At 44.2% G+C, this 22,122-nt stretch overlaps 1 protein-coding gene across 1 annotated transcript in view; it reads left to right on the top strand.

The window, feature by feature from the left end:
• LOC138966260 (putative ferric-chelate reductase 1) overlaps window positions 1-22,122 on the top strand; it is a 49,466-nt gene that overhangs the window by 1,903 nt on the left and 25,441 nt on the right. Inside the window, exons 2-12 of the mRNA XM_070338405.1 lie at window positions 8,118-8,367; window positions 9,008-9,117; window positions 9,347-9,447; window positions 12,128-12,317; window positions 13,416-13,610; window positions 13,949-14,044; window positions 17,522-17,675; window positions 17,927-18,049; window positions 18,717-18,832; window positions 19,272-19,358; window positions 20,364-20,450. Coding sequence (XP_070194506.1) covers window positions 8,151-8,367; window positions 9,008-9,117; window positions 9,347-9,447; window positions 12,128-12,317; window positions 13,416-13,610; window positions 13,949-14,044; window positions 17,522-17,675; window positions 17,927-18,049; window positions 18,717-18,832; window positions 19,272-19,358; window positions 20,364-20,450 — 1,476 coding nt within the window. The 5' untranslated portion in view covers window positions 8,118-8,150. The remainder of the gene's footprint in view (window positions 1-8,117; window positions 8,368-9,007; window positions 9,118-9,346; window positions 9,448-12,127; window positions 12,318-13,415; window positions 13,611-13,948; window positions 14,045-17,521; window positions 17,676-17,926; window positions 18,050-18,716; window positions 18,833-19,271; window positions 19,359-20,363; window positions 20,451-22,122) is intronic.

The raw sequence follows: 22,122 nt of genomic DNA on the forward strand, positions 1-22,122 counted from the left end.
GTTTGTATGTGTGTGTGTGTGTGTGTGTGTGTGTGTGTGTGTGTGTGTTTGTATCTGTGTGTGGGTGTGTGTGTTACACGACACTTGAGATTGCCACAAGTTCTCAAACGTCGTATAGTTGTGTTCTTTTATTCTACGTCGCCCGTCTTCGCAGCAGCAGAAAACAACTCGTCAAATTGAGTTCGAGGATTTATTCAGCATTCAATACATACAACTGCACATCGTAGCAAAACTCAAATAGAAGCTTTTTTAACATTCAAATCGCGCTGGCATATATAGTAAATACTCAATCTCGAGAATATTCCAGACCGAACACGATACAACTACATTATACGAGCCGTGCATGGACTAAACTAGCGACATTCTCTTATGACGTACATCAAAAAGCGCCGACGCACTTAATCCGAACGAACGCCACGAACTCACGACAAAAACAGCATGGTAAACAACTTGTTTTGACAGGACTAGAAAGTTCACCTGCATTCTCGTCCAAGCATAAATATTGTGTTTACAAAATATAATATCGGTACTTTCCCACAAAGTACAAATAAGTCAACTACATGCAACACACAAAACTGAACCAAAGCTCAGCAACGGTAGCGTTTCCTAACATTACCCCCAACACCAGAAGAAATTTACCTAATTTCTTTCAATCATTGAAACGCTACTTGTACACATATTATGTATACATAACAGATTGAAATCCAGGTATGTACATTAGTCTGTTGGAGAATGAACACAGTTTTACTCACATACTCGGCTGAGAAAATCTGCTCCAACATTGTCTGAACCTTTGATCGATTCCACTCGCATATCAAAGTTCTGCAAGTACATCACCCACCTCATGATACGATTATTCACAAACTTCGCAGAGTTCAGGTAGGTGAGGGGTTTGTGATCAGTCTGAAGCACGAATTTCACCCCTTGGAGGTAGAGTTCAAATTTCTTGATTCCCCACACGATGGCTAAACACTCTTTCTCCATGGTCGAGTAGTTCTTCTCGGCTCCTGACAGCTTCTTGCTGGCATAGCTGACCGGAAACGGTTTACCTCCATGCTCTTGCATCAGCATGGCGCCGATCCCTTCGTCCGATGCGTCTGTACGCAAGATGAACTCTTTGGCAGTATCAGGAAGGCGTAGCACCGGGTCTCGTGACATCAGGTCGCGCACGGTCTGGTATGCCTTCTCCTGAGCTGGTCCCCAGAGTATTCGGTTGGGGCATCCTTTTCGGGTCATGTCCGACAAAGGCGCCGTTATGGCGGCGAAGTTTGGAATGAACTCTCTGTAGTACCCAGCCAATCCAAGGAAGGATCGCACCTGCTTCTTGGTTTCAGGACGTGGCGCATTGAGGATCTTGGTGACGTTTTCCAACAAAAGCCCCTTTTGACCTTCCTTCAGTGAATGACCTATGAAGTCAACGTTGTCGGTCCCCAAAATGCACTTGCTGGGTCTCACGGTCAGATTGGCTTTTGTCAGGCGGGAAAACAGTTCCCTCAAAGTCTCCAGATGCTCCGCAAAGGTCTCCGTGTGGACTAGCAGATCATCCCAGTAGTACACAACATTCTTCATTCCTTTGAGCATTTTTCGCATTCCCCTCGTAAGGGTAGCACCACTGTTCACCATGCCAAAAGGCATCCGCAGGCACTCATACGTTCCGTCTGGAGTTGCAAAGGCGGTCTTTGGTATGTCCTCTTCGCGCACAGGAATCTGCCAATATCCCTTGCTGAGATCGATCTTTGAGAAGATCTTACTGCCAGTCAACCGTCGGAACAGATCAGCCGCCGTCGGCATTGGTTCAGGGTCAAACACGGTGATCTTATTCACTTTCCTGAAGTCAATGCATACCCTGTTTGTACCGTCTTTCTTCTTGACAACAACAACGGGAGATGAGTAAGGGGATGATGACTCACGGATGACCCCCATCTTCAACATGCTGTCGATGTCCTTCTTCAAGGATTCCCGAGCCTGAAACGGGATAGGGTATGGTTTTGACCGAACAGGAACGTCAGATGTGAGGTGGACTTCATGTTCGACCAAGGACGTAGAGCCTGGAACATCAGAGAACCTATGGGTGAAGTCGCCCATAAAATCATGCAGCTCCTTCTGCTGATCTTCTGTCAGGTCAGGTCCTAGCTTGACGTCATCCACTCCCTCTTTCTTGTGGAGGTCTCCCAACTCCAGTAGTTCCTCGCCGTCGAACTCGTCTAGTTCGGCTGGTTCTTCCACACTTGCTGCGACCTGTACTGCTTCCGGAGGTCTCTCCACATACAGTTTCAGGAGGTTAGCGTGGTAGATCTTGGACTTCTTGCCGACATTCACCTTGTAGTCTTTGATCCCTACCACGGCCTCAACCTCGTATGGGCCTTTCCACTGCATCAGTAGTTTGTTGTGATCAGTGGGAAGCAGTATCAGCACTTTGTTACCTGGTGTAAACTTCCTGTTTACGGCTTTGCGGTCGTAGTAGTGCTTTCCGCTATCCTGAGACTTTCTCAAGTTTTCTCTCGCAATCTCGAGAGTCTCCTCCAGTTTCTCTCGCAACTCGAACACGTACTGGTAACTGTTCTTCACTTCAGGTGTGTCCACATCTTTCGTCCACAATTCCTTTAGTATCTGCATCGGGCCTCTCACGGTCCGCCCGTACATCAGCTCGAACGGGGAGAATCCAGTGGACTCTTGTGGCACCTCCCTGTATGCAAACAGCAAGGCATTGATGTAGCGATGCCACTGCCTTGGCTGCTCACTGCATAGTTTCTTCAGCGTGGACTTCAGCGTCGCATTGAATTTTTCGACCAGCCCATTGCACATCGGGTGATAGGGTGTCGTAGTCAAGTGACGAATGCTCAGCAGCCTGTTGACCTCTTCCATGCATTCAGAGACAAACTGTGTCCCCAGGTCTGTGAGGATCTCTTCAGGAACCCCAATTCTGCTGAAAATGTCCACAAGTGCCTCGGCAACAGTCTCGGTGTCAATTTTCTTCAGAGGCACGGCTTCTGGGTACCTGGTTGCATAGTCTACCAGGGTCAGTACCCAACGATGACCCGCTTCACTTGGCGGTTTTATCTCGCCGATGAGGTCAATGGCCACCCTCTTGAAAGGTCGGTCGATCAAAGGCATCTTCTGCAACGGCACTTTCGGGACCCTTCCTCGAGGTATGGTTTTCTGGCAAATATCGCACGATCGGCAGAATCGAGTCACATCTGCATGCAGTCCTGGCCAGTAAAACGCAGCCTGGATTCTGTCTGATGTCTTCTTGACACCCAGGTGACCTCCCATAATAGAGTCGTGGGCCACCTCCATCACCTGGCGCCTAAGTGGTTGAGGCACCAGAACTTGACGTAATGGCTTCCCACCGTTGACTCTCGCGTGCTGGAACACTCTGTACAGAATCTTGGCCTTCACTTCAAATTGCACAGTGCCTTCGCCCTTAGTCATCTCCTTGACAGGACGACTCCTGTACTTTGTTAAGGTCGAATCAGCTTCCTGTAGCTGAATCAGCCGATCCCTGTCCACGACAGCAGTTGCAGAACTGTTGGTGACCCTGAGTGGCGTAGTTGTTTTGTCCTTCTTCGCCTGGGCTCTGGTCGTCACAGCGCTTACAACCTGCGGCTGGTCGCGGCGATGCACAGTTGCTCTGTCATCTCGTAACAGTTCGCTGATATCTTCATTCGCGAATGGCAGTGGGTCTTCCTCCTCAACAGCAGGCTGAGCTGCGCCCATTCTCCATTCGACATCAGGGTCATCAGGACGTCTCGCACCCCCAATGTTCCCAATTAGTAGATCGTACAAGGGCTTCTTCAGGCAGACGGCCTCAACTTCTCCGGTGAAGTATGGAGTATCGATCTGGATTTTTACCACTGGTGCCTTCACGCATTTGCTGTCAGCCATGAGCGTCCACTTGAAGTCACCAGTGAACTTCTCTGTTGGCACCAGATCCTCTTTGACGATGACCCCATTGCATCCCGAATCTCTGAGAACAGTCACTTCCTGCTTCTCAACAAATCCCTTCGACACGGGCATGTTCGACACTGACACAGCTGCGCTGGCGACGACAGAGATTGACTTGCCATTGGCGAGTAGAAGCTGGCCATCAGAAATACATTCTTCCACGTCCGATGGTGTATCCACTTGCTCGGCAGCCCTTGGGAGTATGACGCTGCTCGCACATACTTGTTGGTTCGAGCCACTCGTTTGCCTCTTGTTGTCGTAATATCTCCGTCGATGTTCTTGCGCTTTGTCATTGACATGTCCGTTATTTTTCTTTTGGGGACAGTTGGCGACTCGGTGGCCCTTGGCATTGCAAAGGAAACACGTTATGTTCTGCCCTTCATTGGATGATGGTGCGGACTCAGTTTGTCCCTTGGCAGGTTGGTTTCCCTGGTTCCCGCTCTTCTGGAAAGGTTTCGATGACTTTGACGTCCCCAGGGTCCTTCCATGAGCAATGAGATAACGCTCAGCAGCATCAGTAATGTCCTTCAAACCCCGCAGTTTTTGCTCTTCCAAGCGGGTCGCCAGGTCCTTCGGGCAGGCATTAAGGAACTGCTCCTTCACGATCAAGTCCCGCAGACTCTCGTATGACTGCTCTTCACCTGATAACTCCACCCACTTCTGCAGGTATGACGACAGGCGCTCCACAAACTGGCTCGGTGTCTCTCCAGACAATGGCTGGCATTCGCGGAAGCGTTGACGGTAGCCCCTTTCAGTGAAGTTGTAGCAACGCAACAGAGCTTCCTTCAGTACATCATAGTCTCTGGCGTCATCGTTTGAGAGTCTAGTGTAGACCTCAAGTGCTGCCCCAGTCAGATGTGCGCTAAGTTGAATCGCCCAGTCGTCGCGCTGCCATCTAGCACTCTCAGCGAACCTCTCGAATCTTGCAAGGTAGCAGTCGATCTGGTCCTTCCCGTCAGCGAATGCTGGAAGTTTCGGTGCCCTGTGTAACATTTGCTGCTGGTTATCTCTTTGGCGTGGTGCCTCGTGCTCACTTTGAACACGCACCATTTCTGTCTGAAGCTCTAAGCGTTTCGTCTCCATTTCTATCTGGAGCTCTAAGCGTTTCAGCTCAATTTGCCTTTCTTCACGCTGTGCTTCTCTTTCTCTTTCTTCACGCTGCGCTTGTCTTTCTTTATCTTCACGCTGCGCTTGTCTTTCTTCACGCTGCGCTTGTCTTTCCTTTTCTTCACGCTGCGCTTGTTTTTCTTCACGCTCACGCTGCGCTTGTCTTTCTTCACGCTCACGCTGCGCTTGTCTTTCTTCACGCTGCGCCAGCAGTCGTGTCTGGGACTCGACGAACTCCGTCAGCTGCTTGCCTTTCAGTCCCAGTTCAACTCCTTTTGCCCAGAACTCAGCCATTCTGGTCTTTTCCGGTGCGTTCGTCTGTATTCTTTCACAGCCACGAACGTAGACGAATGTAGTCTTCTAAAAGAACACAGTCTCTACTGCACCTCCGATGCTTCTCTCGTCGCTGGTCACCTTCGTAGACGCAGGCTGCCACCCTCCTCGTCTAACGTGACGGCGCACTCTGCTCACGATACGTACACGACGTACCCCAGTCGTATTTCGTAGTATTAATGCACTAGCTCCGCGACGAAGTCCGTCTCGTCCAAACGGCAGCTAACCTCTGTAATCCCGATACACTCCGGCGTCGCTCACCGTACCGAGCTGCGGCGATTACCAAACTCTTCACCAGTCACACCGAATCCACGGTTCCGTAGTCTCAATACTGATCCCTCAGGATACACCCGATTGATGGCTACCTCCTGTGACTGTCTTGACTGTCTTTGTTGCTGGAAAACCCTTGGCGTTAAACGTAGATCCTTGGCTTGGCCCCCAATTGTTACACGACACTTGAGATTGCCACAAGTTCTCAAACGTCGTATAGTTGTGTTCTTTTATTCTACGTCGCCCGTCTTCGCAGCAGCAGAAAACAACTCGTCAAATTGAGTTCGAGGATTTATTCAGCATTCAATACATACAACTGCACATCGTAGCAAAACTCAAATAGAAGCTTTTTTAACATTCAAATCGCGCTGGCATATATAGTAAATACTCAATCTCGAGAATATTCCAGACCGAACACGATACAACTACATTATACGAGCCGTGCATGGACTAAACTAGCGACATTCTCTTATGACGTACATCAAAAAGCGCCGACGCACTTAATCCGAACGAACGCCACGAACTCACGACAAAAACAGCATGGTAAACAACTTGTTTTGACAGGACTAGAAAGTTCACCTGCATTCTCGTCCAAGCATAAATATTGTGTTTACAAAATATAATATCGGTACTTTCCCACAAAGTACAAATAAGTCAACTACATGCAACACACAAAACTGAACCAAAGCTCAGCAACGGTAGCGTTTCCTAACATTGTGTGTGTGTGTGTAGCAGTGCGTGTGTGACAGTATGTGTTGTGGGTGTAAAAGTGTGTGTTGTATGTAATCAATTTGATCAAATAACCTGTGCACTTGTCCGGACTATGGAATTGCATTTCAGCTTGGAAGCTTAAAGATTAATTAATAACTAAAGGTGTACACATTTGTGCACCATCATTTTATATCAAGACACATTTTTTTTAATTGCCGTGACTACTCCTCTCCCTTGCCTTGCCAATACATGTGTGTAAGTTTGCTGTCAAGATTTGTGTTCATCCCCCTGGAGCGACGAGGGCCAGACTGCGGCACACATCATCTGTCAATACTTTGCACCTCCAGCGCCACTGACACTGACTTCCTGGTTCTCTGCTGTGCTCTCCTCGGCTCAAAATGGATCTTTACTGAAACACAGGACGCTGCATTTTTAAATATAGTATTGAGATAGTTTGTGTGTCAGCTGGATTTCGATTGCTCCTTTCTTAATTGTCTTGAAAAAAACAAATAAATATATCAATATGTATATTACGCGATTCATGGGTTGTCACCGAAACAGATAGATTGCATGCTAACGGTTCGTGTGTTTGTGTGTGTGTGTGTGTGTGTGTGTGTGTGTGTGTGTGTGTGTGTGTGTGTGTGTGCGTGCGTGCGTTTGTGCCAGTGTGTGTGTGTGTGTGTGTGTGTGTATGTGTGTGTGTTTCGTGCGTGTGTGTGTGTGTGTGTCTGTCTGTCTGTGTCTGTGTGTGTGTCTGTGTCTGTGTGTAGGTGTTTCAGTGTCTGTGTCAGCGTGTCTCTGTGTGTCTCTGTGTGTAGTCATGCATTTTTGTAGACGCAAGAGAACAATCCTAGTACTGAATCTTAAACAAATGAGACAGATCGCTGTTTAGATATCTGATACTGAACAAAGGGAAAGTGAGCGCTCTAAATGCATACGACATGTGTAAGGGAGTAAGTGAGAGTTATCCAAAACCAGTCTCCTGGCACCTGAGAGAATAACAAGCATCGAAATTAACTTTCCGAAAAGGATAAAAGTCGCTTATTCATTTAAATGCTTTTTATTCTCTCAGGTGCCAGGAGACTGGTTCCGGATAACTCTCTCTTACTCCATTTCACATGCCGTATAAATTTAGAGCGCTTAGGCTACTTCCCTTTGATTATCAGATAATCCCAGGACGGGTTTTATAACTTGTTCCGGATCATTGCATAACAACTGAACCAATACCTGTAAAAATCCAAAATGTTACTCGAAGTACGTCTTGTGTGTTGGCATAATGTTCGCAAAGTTTCAAAGCAATCCACCAATTCATTGCTGAAAGACAATGCTTTTTTGTTATGATACCCCTCAACATTGACGCAAAACCTCCCGTTTTTGACCTCTCATGCGATCGACAGCTGCACCAGTAGGAATAGCATAGCACAGGAAATACGCAAACTGGCTGATCAAAACAACATGTTCTGGGTATATATGGATTTGACTTTGTTCTCGTTTGTAAAAGTTGTCAGCATTTTTAATTAGTCCCTTCAGTTTTTGGCCGGTCGATTTCGAGGGTACCCTTCTTTGAGCGGCGGTCACGTGACCCCTGTAAAAGACATCTTTGATGCAAAAGGTGATCCAGATAGTCAAGTGGACGACCTTATACGGCATACAAAGTTTGAATGAAATGACACGGGAAATAATCCTTTAATTGGGGTGCGAAATTTGTAGCAATAACTTTTTGGCTAAGTTTATGTTCTCTTTTTGTGCAGATTTGATAGTTTGCAACTACACCAGAAGACGCTATGCCTAGCTCCAGCAAAACCCTAGCTGGCACGTTGACGGTTTTGATTGGTCTCCTGTCTCATTGCGGCCATGTTGCGCATGCGTACAGCAGTGGAGCGCCATCGTCCGCGTGCGTAACCATGCTGCCCATACATGGACCGATCGCCCAGCAGGTTCCATCTCCATACGTCGTGAACGTGTCGTCTGTCGAGGTCTTGCCGTCCGGCACCGTTACAGGTAAACCTACGTTTTAAAGGACCGTATATTTCGTGCAAGTCATCTCGTCACCACATATCTGTTCCACTTGAACACATACACAAAAAGGACAGCCTGACTGCTCTCTTTGCCAAATAGGTCGTATCAGTCACAAAATTAGCCCAGCAAATCCAAAACATACAAACGAAACAAACAAGCAAAAATCAACAACAACAACAAACGCTTTTGCACAGAAAACAGTCGTGCTGTTACATTTGGAAAGCGAGTAAGTGAAAGGATTTTCTTATCGCGTGTAAAGCCTTGGCACATTTGTGCTTGTCAACGCAGGGAAAAGACATCTTTCTTGATAGACAGTCGGCCCTTCTTTAGGTGGCCTACTGGTGCCAGAAGTAGAATGATAAAATTGTACGGCAACGGGGCCTTTGTGCTGACTTTGAGGACTTCAGTGGAACATGCCATGCCAAAATGTTAAATCAAAAACAGGTTATAATGTCAAAACTAAACTAAACACTGATATCCGCAACTAGAATTGAGAACATTACAAAAACAGTCTCAAATTAAGGGAGAACAAACTACGTCAGTTAAATATCTGCTTATCTATATCAATAAGAACGTCGCTAACAAGATAGTGAACTCTATAATAGATGTTTGTGTGTTTCAGTGACAATCAGTGGCGATGACTTCAAAGGCTTCATGGTGACAGCTTACTCCAGCGACTTTGCTGTCGGCACAATGGTACCCTTGAACAACCAGGCAAAAGTCGTATGCAATGTGAGTAGATAGGGGGGAGATTCCGGGAGTCTTGTTTTTACTTGTCCCATGTCCATCATCATCATCATCATCATCATCATCATCATCATCATCATCATCATCATCATCATCATCATCATCATCATCACCGTTATCACTCTCATCACAATATATCACAGAAATTGTGTGAAAGCTTACCGACACAAAACATTAACTTATTTGTTTGTCTGTCTGTCTCTCTGTCCATCAGGCTCTGTCCATCACCCACACTGGGTCAGCGCTGAAGCCCAATGTGACCTTCCAGTGGACGGCTCCCGGCGACATGTTTGAAGGCACTTTGATCAACTTTAAGTGAGTAGTGATCTCACATAATGCATTTAATTTTCTCTCTCTGGTCTAGTAATACGGGTATTTGTTTGTTAGGCTGGTTTTTCTCTTGCTCGTCCCCCGCTGTGGTGTCAGTCTTCAGCGTCGTGTTTTGTCTTGCTTGTAACTCAGTGTTCCTGTTCAAATAGTTATACTGAAATAGGACTCCTCTTCTCAGAGGAACGAGCTGACAAATCTGACTGAAGCGGAAATGACTTTTATCAAGATGGAAGTTTATCCGGAAGCTTTAAATTTGGCATGACTTGTCTCTGGTATATGCTCGTTTAAGTTTTCGAACTATTATTCAGTATCTGCTGTTGATATTTGGTTCCTTGCTTGATATGATGGCTGCCTGGTTTGGCTGGCTCGCCTGGAATCAGTTTTCAGACCTATTTCTGTATTGCCTATTTTATCAAAACCATTAGTGAAACATATTCACAAGCATTTGCTCGAATACATAGAGTTTCAAGCAGGTTTTCGGTCAAATTATTCTTGTCACAGCGACGTTACCACACTATGCAACACCTGAGTGTCTGTAATAAATCATTTTAAAATCAGCGGTGCTGTTTTCCTTGATTTTAAAGAAAGCATTTGACCTCGTTGACCACTCCATTTTATTACAGAAATTACAGCTGTACGTGAGCAATTGTTCAGTGTGTACCCTTTTGGAATCACATTTAACGGACAGGACTCAGTTTATTTCTTTAAACTGTAAAATGTCAAGTTGTGAAATGCGGAGTGCCTCAGGGGTCAGTACTGGGGCCTCTCTTGTTCTCTCATTGTTTGTATATTAATGATTTGCCATTACAAATAGCGTCAGGAGTGATTTTTTTGCTGACAATGCTTCTCTCCACTGAAGTGGAAAATCGGTTCAAACTGTTTTAAACGACGTGAAAAGCTGGTGTAGTTCCAATGCTATGATTATACATCCAGTGAAAACAAAAAGCATGGTCAGTGCGACACGACAAAAACACCAGCTTACTCCGCTCAAAAGCTTTTTCTTGGTGCAACACTAATTGAACAAGTTCAGGAACGCCGTGTGTTATAGGTAATTATTTTATTGTGAACACAAGTGGCAGGCACACTTACAGCATATTTGTAAAAAAATAAAATAAAATAAACCCCAAGAATGTGTTTTTTACATTTAGTCAAGTTTTGACTAAATGTTTTAACATCGAGGGGGAATCGAAACGAGGGTCGTGGTGTATGTGCGTGTGTGTGTCTGTGTGTGTGTGTAGAGCGATTCAGACTAAACTACTGGACCGATCTTTATGAAATTTGACATGAGAGTTCCTGGGTATGAAATCCCCGAACGTTTTTTTCATTTTTTTGATAAATGTCTTTGATGACGTCATATCCGGCTTTTCGTGAAAGTTGAGGCGGCACTGTCACGCCCTCATTTTTCAACCAAATTGGTTGAAATTTTGGTCAAGTAATCTTCGACGAAGGCCGGACTTCGGTATTGCATTTCAGCTTGGTGGCTTAAAAATTAATTAATGACTTTGGTCATTAAAAATCTGAAAATTGTAAAAAAAAATAACAATTTATTAAACGATCCAAATTTACGTTCATCTTATTCTCCATCATTTGCTGATTCCAAAAACATATAAATATGTTATATTCGGATTAAAAACAAGCTCTGAAAATTAAATATATAAAAATTATTATCAAAATTAAATTGTCGAAATCAATTTAAAAACACTTTCATCTTATTCCTTGTCGGTTCCTGATTCCAAAAACATATAGATATGATATGTTTGGATTAAAAACACGCTCAGAAAGTTAAAACAAAGAGAGGTACAGAAAAGCGTGCTATCCTTCTTAGCGCAACAGTGTGAATCTTGTCAATTTCACTGCCTTTGCCATGAGCGGTGGACTGACGATGCTACGAGTATACGGTCTTGCTGAAAAATGGCATTGCGTTCAGTTTCATTCTGTGAGTTCGACAGCTACTTGACTAAATGTTGTATTTTCGCCTTACGCGACTTGTTTTTACTTTCGATGTTAAAGCAATTCGTTGATAGAAAAACTCTCATTTTTTAAGAGAGCTACCGACAGTTACGGATCTGCGAACTTCATCCCACCAATTCCACGAATTTACCTTTATAAGACCAGTTTTGCCTTTTCGGCTGCAGCAATTTGGAACTCACTGCCATCATATTTCAAACGATTGAAGACAGTTTTAAAATGAAATGAAATGAAAGCTTTTTTTGAAGTTATAAATTGTCTGTTAATAATTAATCACCTCAAATTTGAATGATTTCGATTTTCCCGATCCCCATCATCTGTAACGTGTGTATATTGGTGTTTGTACTTTAAATTGTACTTCTTTAGTGTTTTTCTTTTTGTTTGAGTTGACAGTGTTGGTGTGTGTGTGTGTGTGTGTGTGTGTGTGTGTGTGTGTGTGTGTGTGTGGGGGGTGTATTTGTGTGTGTGTGTGTTTGTGTGTGTGTGTGTGTGTGTCCCAAGTGTGTGTGTGTGTGTGTGTGTGTGTGTGTGTGTGTGTGTGTGTGTGTGTGTGTGTGTGTTTCTCCCAAGGACAGATTGTAAAAAATCGTGTAAATCTTCATCCTTGTAAAAAAAAGTTCAGTTCAGTTCGGTCTCGGGAGAGATAAATAAGTCACCTAGCTAAATGCTTTTCGGTGTTCGTTCAATCTTTTGCCAGGGCCACAATAGTGAAAGAACGGGTGATATTCTGGACTGGAATATTGTCAGCAGAACCCCTGGTATACGTGGAAACGTCACCAGACCTGCCACAGTCGGGAGGTACAAGTAACAGCACGACTACAAACGATCCCGGGAGCGTGCTGCTACCCACTGCCACAACAACCATTGCGCCAGGGAAAACTAATCAGGTGACAGGCTGGCTGAGCGTGACTGCTGTTTCTTTGCTCATTGCTTTTCTTGAAGTCTTGTTCAGTATGTTGGTGTTTCATTTCATTGTTAATCACTTCCTGGCTAAGTGTGGGGTGGGCTTGTTTGTTTTTTTGTTTGTTTTCTCTTGGCTTGTTTTATATGTTATCGTTGTTGTCGTTGTTGTTGTTGTTATTGTTGTTGGTTGTGGTCGTGGTGTTGGTGGCGGTGTTGTTGTTGTTGTTGTTGTTGTTTGTGTTTTATTTTCTGCCTGAGTTTTTGTTATGACGCTCCTTGTTTTGTTTTAATTATTTTGAATGTTTTCTTATCGATGGAATTTTGAAATAAAAGTGAGCTCGAAAAATAGTGTAATGCAACGTTCAACCCACGTTGTAGCACATACAAAAAGAAATATGCTTAAGGTGTCCCCAACACGTACAAAAAGAAAAATGATGATTGTGGTCAACGAGTGAACTCTGCTCATTTCATTCAATGATATTCACACATGCCAAATCTTTCCAAGACCAACAGCCAACTTCGGTTGTAAACACATACATGTGATTTTGGGGAGGTGCCAGCATGATTTCGGAAGAATGTCACCCTAGTGCAGCCGTTCTGGTAGTTTTGTTTTGTTGCTTTTTAGTTTTAGTTAAGTGTATACAATATACAGAAACACAGGTTTGTCGAATGTGTGTGTGTGTGTGTGTGTGTGTGTGTGTGTGTGTGTGTGTGTGTGTGTGTGTGTGTACGTGTGTGTACGTGTGTGTGTACGTGTGTGTGTGTGTGTGTGTGTGTGTGTGTACGTGTGTACGTGGTGTGTGTGTGTGTGTGTGCGTGTGTACGTGTGTGTGTGTGTGTGTGTGTGTGTGTGTGCTTGCGTGTGCCTGTGCGTATGTAAATGTACACAATATACAGAAACTTTGGTTTGTCGAAATTGTTTCCCCTCGGTGTGTGGGGGGGGGGAGGAGGGTGCTTATGTGCGTGCGTGCGTGTTTTAAAGACAACGAGGAGGCAACTGCTCATTCACTGTGAGATGGGACAACATGAGTGAAGTCCTGAGTTTGTCTGTAGTCAGCATTGTATATATCTCTGCTTTGCAGTTCCCCGGCCATTTGGCATCGGACACAGAGTGCGGCAAGAGCAAGGCGTGTTTCCATGACTGCGAGGCCGGCAAGTGCACGTTCATCGTCAGCTGGGACGACGATGGTGACGTCATCGTGATGTCCATGACGTACCGCGTGCCTGACAGCAACGAGCACTGGGTGGCTGTGGGATTCTCCAAAGATCAGGAGATGGTATCATAAATCATTCTTTCTCTTTGCTTTCTTTCCTATTTCGTCATTTGCGAAATATATGATCTTGATATTGTAGTTTTACAAGCACACGGAGCTGCTCTCGTTGCTTCACGGCTTTGACGCGTATTGGAAGTAAGCACCCCCACCACACCACACTCCTAGTGCTTCCCTTTTTTTGTCTCGTTTCCCCTTCTGAGCCTCTCTTTAAGGCTAAATTGTCCGATTTATAGGTCGGCAATACTCTATACTTCGTTTTCGATGATTTGTGCCCAAGATGATTCTGTCTCTTTTCATATGCAAACATGGTTTTTCAGTTTCATTCGCTCCTTTGTTTTCAGGGAGATGACAGTGTCACAGAATGCATTATGCATGATGGGGAGGTCAAAGTTCAACAGTCCTACAACGATGGCATGGATAATAAGTACCTGGACAATGTAAGCTTATGTCTGTCGCATATCACGTTTGTATTCTATGTATGTATGGGAAAAAATGTACTTTTTGCCTTCAACTTTTTGTTCATGAATGCCAATAGTTCAAACCTTTCCTATTTCTATAATGAATGTAACACAGCAACAAACAAGTCGCGTAAGGCGAAATTACTACATTTAGTCAAGCTGTGGAACTCACAGAATGAAATTGAACGTAGTCCGCCGCTAGTGCAAAAGGCAGTGAAAGTGACGAGCCTGTTTGGCGCGGTAGCGGTTGCGCTGTGCTTCATAGCACGCTTTACTGTACCTCTCTTCGTTTTAACTTTCTGAGCGTGTTTTTAATCCAAACATATCATATCTATATGTTTTTGGAATCAGGAACCGACAAGGAATAAGATGAAAGTGTTTTTAAATTGATTTCGAACATTTAATTTTGATCATAATTTTTAATTTTTTTAATTTTCAGAGCTTGTTTTTAATCCAAATATAACATATTTATATGTTTTTGGAATCAGAAAATGATGAAGAATAAGATGAACGTAAATTTGGATCGTTTTAAAAACAATTATTTTTTTTACAATTTTCAGATTTTTAATGACCAAAGTCATTAATTAATTTTTAAGCCACCAAGCTGAAATGCAATACCGAAGTCCGGCCTTCGTCGAAGATTGCTTGGCCAAAATTTCAATCAATTTGATTGAAAAATGAGGGTGTGACAGTGCCGCCTCAACTTTTACAAAAAGCCGGATATGACGTCATCAAAGACATTTATCGAAAAAATGAAAGAAAAAAAAACCGTTCGGGGATATCATACCCAGGAACTCTCATGTAAAATTTCATAAAGATCGGTCCAGTAGTTTACTCTGAATCGCTCTACACACACACACACACACACGCACACACACACACACACAGACACACATACACCACGACCCTCGTCTCGATTCCCCCTCTATATTGGTTTAAGCGTGTTTTATTCAATTTCTCATCCACACGTTTCAAACAATAACAACATTAAGAACGTTAACAAGCAGATTGCTTATGGACACGTTCTTGAAATGATAATCAATACACATTCCGATAGCAAAACATGGCGAACAAGTGATAGCTTCAACACTTATCTTGATAATCTTTAATTATATTTTATACAAATAAGATGAAGAGAGAGAGAGAGAGAGAGAGAGAGAGAGAGAGAGAGAGAGAGAGAGAGAGAGAGGGAGAGAGAGAGAGAGAGAGAGAGAGAGAGAGAGAGAGAGAGAGAGAGAGAGAGAGAGGGGGAGAGAGAGAATGCCTGACTACATCAATTGCACAATTAATATAATATCAGCCGAAGCGATTAGTCTTGTACAACAGAGAATATTTTCGTGTTCAAAGATATAGTTAAATCAGTATTTCCAAACAAGAGTGTTTTGCAGTCTAGAACGTGTGTTGGCAGACTATTGAATAAAATGGTTCTATGTTCTTTAAATTTTGGACAGTGTAACAAGAAATGTTCAGAATCTTCCGGGCATGCTCCACACGTACATTCTAAATTATCAGAGAGGTGTCGGTTAACTAAGTCTTGTTGCAAATCGCTCATGTTTAATCTCAACCTGGTGTGAAGTACCTGTGCCTGGTGGTTACCTAAATAATAATACTGTGGAACAACAACATCTCCATCGGTCAAATACCTTTTAAATTCACCAACTGACTGCGTTTGTTGTATATTTTCTGGAAGATTATTCCACAAAGCTGTCGTTGAAGGTAAAAATGAAGATTTATATAACTCACTTCTGCACAATGGAACCTTACGTTCAAGAGGGCGTCGTCTGTGGTAAGGATTTACATCGGAAACCAGGACCGGCAGTTTGGAATATAAATATTCTGGGGTAAAACGATTTACAATTTTATAATACAGCAAAAGTTTATGACGACGTCGCCTTTCTTTCAGGGGCACAAAACCCGATTCGTTATACAGTTTTTGGTGGCTTGTGCCACGTACTGCACCTACAATGATTCGGATTGCATCGAGATGCAATGTCTCCAACTCGTCTGCCAAACACTGTGTACAGTTATCCCAAATAACGTCCGCGTAATCAAACAATGGTAACATAAAGGATTTATATATAACTTCAAGTGATTTTCTGTTTAAACGATGCTTGAATAAACCAAAACACGCAATTGACTTTCTACATTTAGCAATTAGACTTTTTATGTGGGAATCCCATTTACAATTACCTTGTAGAATGACGCCAAGGTGCTTGTGATTTTCAACATCAACTAAGTGTGCATCTTCGAAATACAATGGTGGAAGTAAAAAATGTTGTTGCCGACAAATGTCCAACAATTCTGTCTTTTGACAATTAAAAGTGACTTTCCATTTAGAAGCCCATGTGCGAATTTTATCCAAATCAGAATTCAAAATCCATCATCGTTATCTAAACTTAAATACATACTCGTATCGTCTGCAAAGAGTTTCAACACTGATTCAAGACCAACACCAATATCGTTAATATAAATGAGAAATAAAAGAGGTCCTAAGACAGAACCCTGGGGGACACCAGCAGAAGGGGTAGCATAACTTGATTTGGTTCCTTTCAGTACTACTGCTTGCCTGCGATCGCTCAAGTAATGTTCAAACCAAACAAGCAAGGGACCTCTTATACCTATCGCCTCAAGCTTGTGGAGCAGACCGCGATGCCAGACTTTATCAAAAGCTTTTGATACATCAAAAAATATTGCCTGTGACATAATGTTTTTATCAAGTGCAACACAAAAATCATCATATATACTCAATAGTTGATAAACAGTCGAATCACCAGCAATAAAACCAGATTGGCAGTGTGTAATCAAATCATAATTTTGCAAATAACCAAACACACGGATTTGTATACATTTTTCGAGCACCTTCCCAATACAACTCAGCAAAGAGATTGGACGGTAGTTGGAACAAGCACTCCTATCGCCTTTCTTAAAAATGGGCGTAATGTGAGCCTCTATATTAAAACATTTAGTCAAAACCTGACTAAATGTAAAATCATCTCTCTCTCTCTCTCTCTCTCTCTCTCTCTCTCTCTCTCTCTCTCTCTCTCTCTCTCTCTCTCTCTCTCTCTCTCTCTCTCTCTCTCTCTCTCTCTCTCTCTCTCTCTCTCTCTCTCTCTCTCTCTCTCTCTAGCTTTATTCATTCATCTGTTGTGTTAAAACCGAAAGGGAGAAAATGTGATGAAATATAATAATCTTGAGCTTGCACTATCGGTGTTGCTAAATAGGGCACAGCAGAGGAAGAGTAGATATATAATTATACTGTATATACTTTTCGTGGGGAAAACAAAGCCGTCTAGACTTTCGTGGTTCTACACCAACATTCTTTCAGTCAGATTTGAGAACACAATAATAATGAGCAACCGCGCAGAAGAAGTGTAAGTCAAATTAAAAGTTAATTTTCGAGAAATGAGGCCTTGTTTTCTGACCGTAGCATATGATGTGTTCGTGTGATTCTGTCAGAAAAAGGCGGCGCTATCGGAACAGAGCGGCAAGCTTGAAGACGGTCTTCTGCACTGCACCTTCCACCGGAAGAAGAGCTATCCACGTGACCCGCTGATCTTTGATCTCAACAATGATTACTACCTGATGGTGGCCGTTGGGGAAGCTTTAAACGGTGTGTGTGTGTGTGTGTGTGTGTGCGTGTGTGCGTGTGTGCGTGCGTAAGTGCGTGTGTGTGTGTGTGTGTGTGTGTGGTAACACAAATCACCGAAAGTTTGAAGGCATTTGGTGGTTACTGAAATGTACCTTTTTTGTCTCATTAACCGCTAAAACGGTTGTGGCCTCATACTCCATTCGTACACTGGTTTGCAAGCGTTTTGAAGTACCAGTTTGCATCTAACCGCTTGCCAATGCCTGGATGTGCAGGAATCAAGATTCCCCACACGTTCGACGTGTTGCCGCCAGTGTCTGACCATCGGATAGACCTGCAGGCCATGGAGAACGTAGCGGGGGAGGAACCCCCCACCAACGTCCTCGTGCAGATACACGGTCAGTGCACTTCTGTCTTCAAATGAGTCAGCTTAGATACATGGGGGTACCTGTGATGAAAGGAAACGCAATTTGAAATGTCCCTACCATGTCATGAGTGGGAATCTCTGGTGAAATTAATACACAAAGGGACAGCGCGAAATGTCCTGTATTTTGGAGGCGTCCCCTCCGGATATTGCAGGAACCAATGTAATATTTTGTTTGTTAATTCCTCAAAACTGACGTTACGTTATACGATGTATTGATGATTGCTGTTGTTAACATACTAGCAGTTCATGTTTTTCTGGATCACAAATGATCTCGTCGGCCTGTCGATTCGAGCTGGGATGCTGTTTGCTGTATGTAAGCCTAAATTTCTGTCTCTCTATCTTGTCTGCATTTTTGTGATGAACTTGACTTTTCTGGCTTTGTTTTTATCTGTCGGTGAATTGTATTTGTAAGGAGTGTATGTGTGTATGAATGCTAGCCACACTGGGACACTTACCAAGGGCTGTTAAGCTACATGGCGAATTAAGTTCTTGTTCTTCTGTCTGGGTTTGGTCGGTTGGCTGTTTGGTTGGCTGTTTGGTTGGCTGTTTGGTTGGCTGTTCGGTTGGCTTCTTTCAATTTGGCTTTAATGCCTTTGTTCTTCTCCAATGTGTATTGTATACTTCTGTTTGTGCAACAGGAGCTCTGATGATAATATCCTGGGTTATGCTGATGAGCATTGGGATCACGACCGCGAAGTATGGAAAGGCGATGTTTCCAAAAATAAACCCCTTTGGTGTCAATATCTGGTTCCAGGTGAGACCCGTACTTTCACTTTGAAACAGTATCCACCGCCCCCCCCCCCTCCCCCGGTATCAATGTCTAGCACTCGCTCACCACACCATTCCCCATTTTAAAGTTTTTACGATTCAACAAAACGTGGATTGCGGCAGATGGACGTGTCTCAAATTGTGACATTTTGAAGATGCCGAAGACATTGAAAAGAATAATGGGGGAATTCTAACTTCATTTTATCATAATCACCAGTAACAGCTGACGACACAAAATTCGAAATATCATGGTGTTTAAATCATTGCTTGCTTGCTTGCTTGCTTGATGTTTTGATTGATGTTTCGAATGATATTTCGATTAACGCATAGATTGATTGGATGACTGATGTATTGATGTAATAATGTATTGATTGCTGTATTGATGATTGATGTGTTGATTGATTGATTGATTGATTGCATTTCAGATTCACCGTGCATGCTTGGTGACGGCGGCGGTGTTGACTGTCATCGCTGTCCTCATCATGGCCGTGCAGTGCAAAGGATACTGTCAGGTAGGACTTCCTCAAGCAGGTTATGCAGGTGGCCACATTTAAGTTATGCAGGTGGCCTATCTTACGTTATGCAGGTGGCCACACTTGCGTTACGCGTTAGCAATACCTTAAGGTGGAGGTTTAGTAAACTAATACGTACGATATTCACTTTTTACAATTGCATCGTGCGTCTTCGTTTCTTGACCAGTACTCTTGATTTTGTTTCCGTTGTGTTCCTGAGACTCTGCACTTCCCTTTGATATAAGGCTCACTGTGTATAACTGGATCAAACACGTAATAGTCGCTAATGAATGAGTAATTAGTTTTGTTCCGATTTAGGTACAAACTTGCGGTGATACCCTCCTCACTGCCAGGTTCCAATTAGTCACAGTATGGAATTTTTTATGAATTGATTTCGTTAAATCTGTTATTTACAAATTATTTCATTACAAAATTCCAACTCACCACAGCAAGCAGTCAGTATTTTGATGTTTGGTATGTGACCAAGAGGAGAGATGGTCTTATTTCATGTAAAAGCAAGCTGGGATGAGACATGATCAGGAAAGACACAATGGAACGAAACGGGACACGCAAGGCAAAGTAGCATAGGACAAGACAGAACTAGACATGATCAGGAAAAACACGATGGGACGAGACGATAGGAGAAGACGGAAATGACAGGAATGGGACAAAACGGGACGAGTCACTCTCAGTACAGATAATGCGACGAGACGGGACAAGGCGAGACAAGACAGGACCGTGCATCTCTTTCACGCGACGGTACAAACCAAGACAAAGCAGCACAAGACAGAAATGACATGAACGGGACGAAGCTGCAAAAGGCAAGACAGTTAAGGCCCCCCCTTTTTAGACCAATTAATTTAAGACCACGTTTATTTGTGCGAAATCCCTGTAAATGTACCTCCATTTACGACTCCCACATTCTAAAGACCTGATTTTCCCAGATATGTTAAAGGGGGTTCCAGTGCAGTGTGTGAACGCAAAATCGTGATTCCATGTTTTCAGATCCCACTTATAGCGGGGGAGGGCAAGAACCACTGGCCGCTGCATCCCGTGCTGGGCCTCCTCGTGCTCGTCTTGACCGTCATTAACGTGAGTCTCTGGCCTGCCCACACGTCTGGTAACTGTCTTATAGGATGTCTTGGAGAGCCTGTCCATCTATACTGTTCAAAAAAAGAAACGCATAGTTGCTACTTGCCAAATTAAATTTTGTTTTATTTTTCGAAAAAATTAACAGAAAATCCAATATTTAGATTATTTGTTTGAAATTTGGTATGGACACAGTTGAATGCACACACAGTTCATTTGCATCTTCAAATCAATCAGTCAATCAATACGATTGGGTGCCGAGGCTGTCAAGTCAGTAGGGGGTGTGACTGCCTTGAGCAGCAACAACTGCCCGGCACCTTCTGGGCATGGACTGGATCAGATGCCGGATATCTTGCTGTGGGATGGTGTCCCACTCCTCCTGAAGTGCCTGCAATAGATCGCGGTGATTTGCCGGCGCTTCTTCTCGTCTGTCCAATTCATCCCAGAGGTGTTCTATCGGGTTCATGTCTGGCGACATGGATGGCCAGGGAAGCACCTGGACATGGTGGTCGGTGAGGAACTGGGTGGTGAGTCGTGCTGTGTGCGGGCGAGCGTTGTCCTGCTGGAATATGGCATCCTGGTCAGCCAGAAGAGGAAGGGCGTGTGGGCGCAGAATTTCCTCCACGTATCGCTGGGCAGTTATGCGCCCTTGGACGTGCACCAGGGTGCTCCTTCCAGCGGTATTGATCGCCCCCCACACCATGACGCCTCCACCACCATGAACGGGTGCCTCATCCACACAGTTGGGCGCGTAACGTTCGTTTACTCTCCGGTAGACCCTCCTCCGACCATCATGTCGCTGGAGCAGGAAGTAGGACTCGTCGCTGAACCACACGTGTCTCCAGTGATTCCGGACGGTCCAGCGAAGGTGCTGGTTGCCCCACTGCACTCGGTTCTGGCGATGGCGGCGGGTGAGGACAGCTCCTCTGTGAGGTCTGCGAGCTCTCAAACCAGCTTCATGCAGGCGGTTCCGCACGGTCTGGTCCGATAATCGGTGTGGCCCGGGGAGAGCCTGGACAGAAGATGAGGCCGACAGGAAACGATTCCGGAGGTGGCGGAGCCGTATGAAGCGGTCGTGAGCAGCAGTTGTCGCCCTTGGTCTTCCCGCTCGTGGCAAGTCAGCAACGGAGCCAGTGGCTTGAAACCTGACCCACAGTCTACTGATGGTGCTCTGGGACACGTGGAAGTGCCTGGCGATTGCACTTTGACTTTGGCCTGCTTGTAAACGACCCAATGCAATTTGGCGGTCTTCTCTGCTCAATCGGGCCATCTTTCGTCGCTGAATTGTCGTCTGATTTCTTTGTGGCGAACAATCCGCTTTTATGGGTTTTGGAAGACATGGTGAGAGCTCAATATTCCCCGAGTTTCACGAGATTACACTGAAGCATGACGAGTGGTCATGCCAAATGAGCAATTTTGACATTGTAGCCACTGATAACGCATGCGTCACGTGCAGAGCTCACTTGTGGCAATGGACGAAAGGTCGACGACCAGATAAACATTTTCTGCAGTTTGGTGGATATCCTTGTAGCCATATAACTAAATTAACCAAATATTACAAGCTATGCGTTTCTTTTTTTGAACAGTATAGCTGACTGTTCGTCTGAGCACTGTGCGTGCGTCTCCTGGGTGTACCTGGGCAAAACACCGTGTTTCAATCTGTGTGTGTGTGAGT

This window comes from Littorina saxatilis, linkage group LG5, assembly GCF_037325665.1.
Source record: "Littorina saxatilis isolate snail1 linkage group LG5, US_GU_Lsax_2.0, whole genome shotgun sequence".
Taxonomy (NCBI): Eukaryota; Metazoa; Mollusca; class Gastropoda; order Littorinimorpha; family Littorinidae; genus Littorina; species Littorina saxatilis.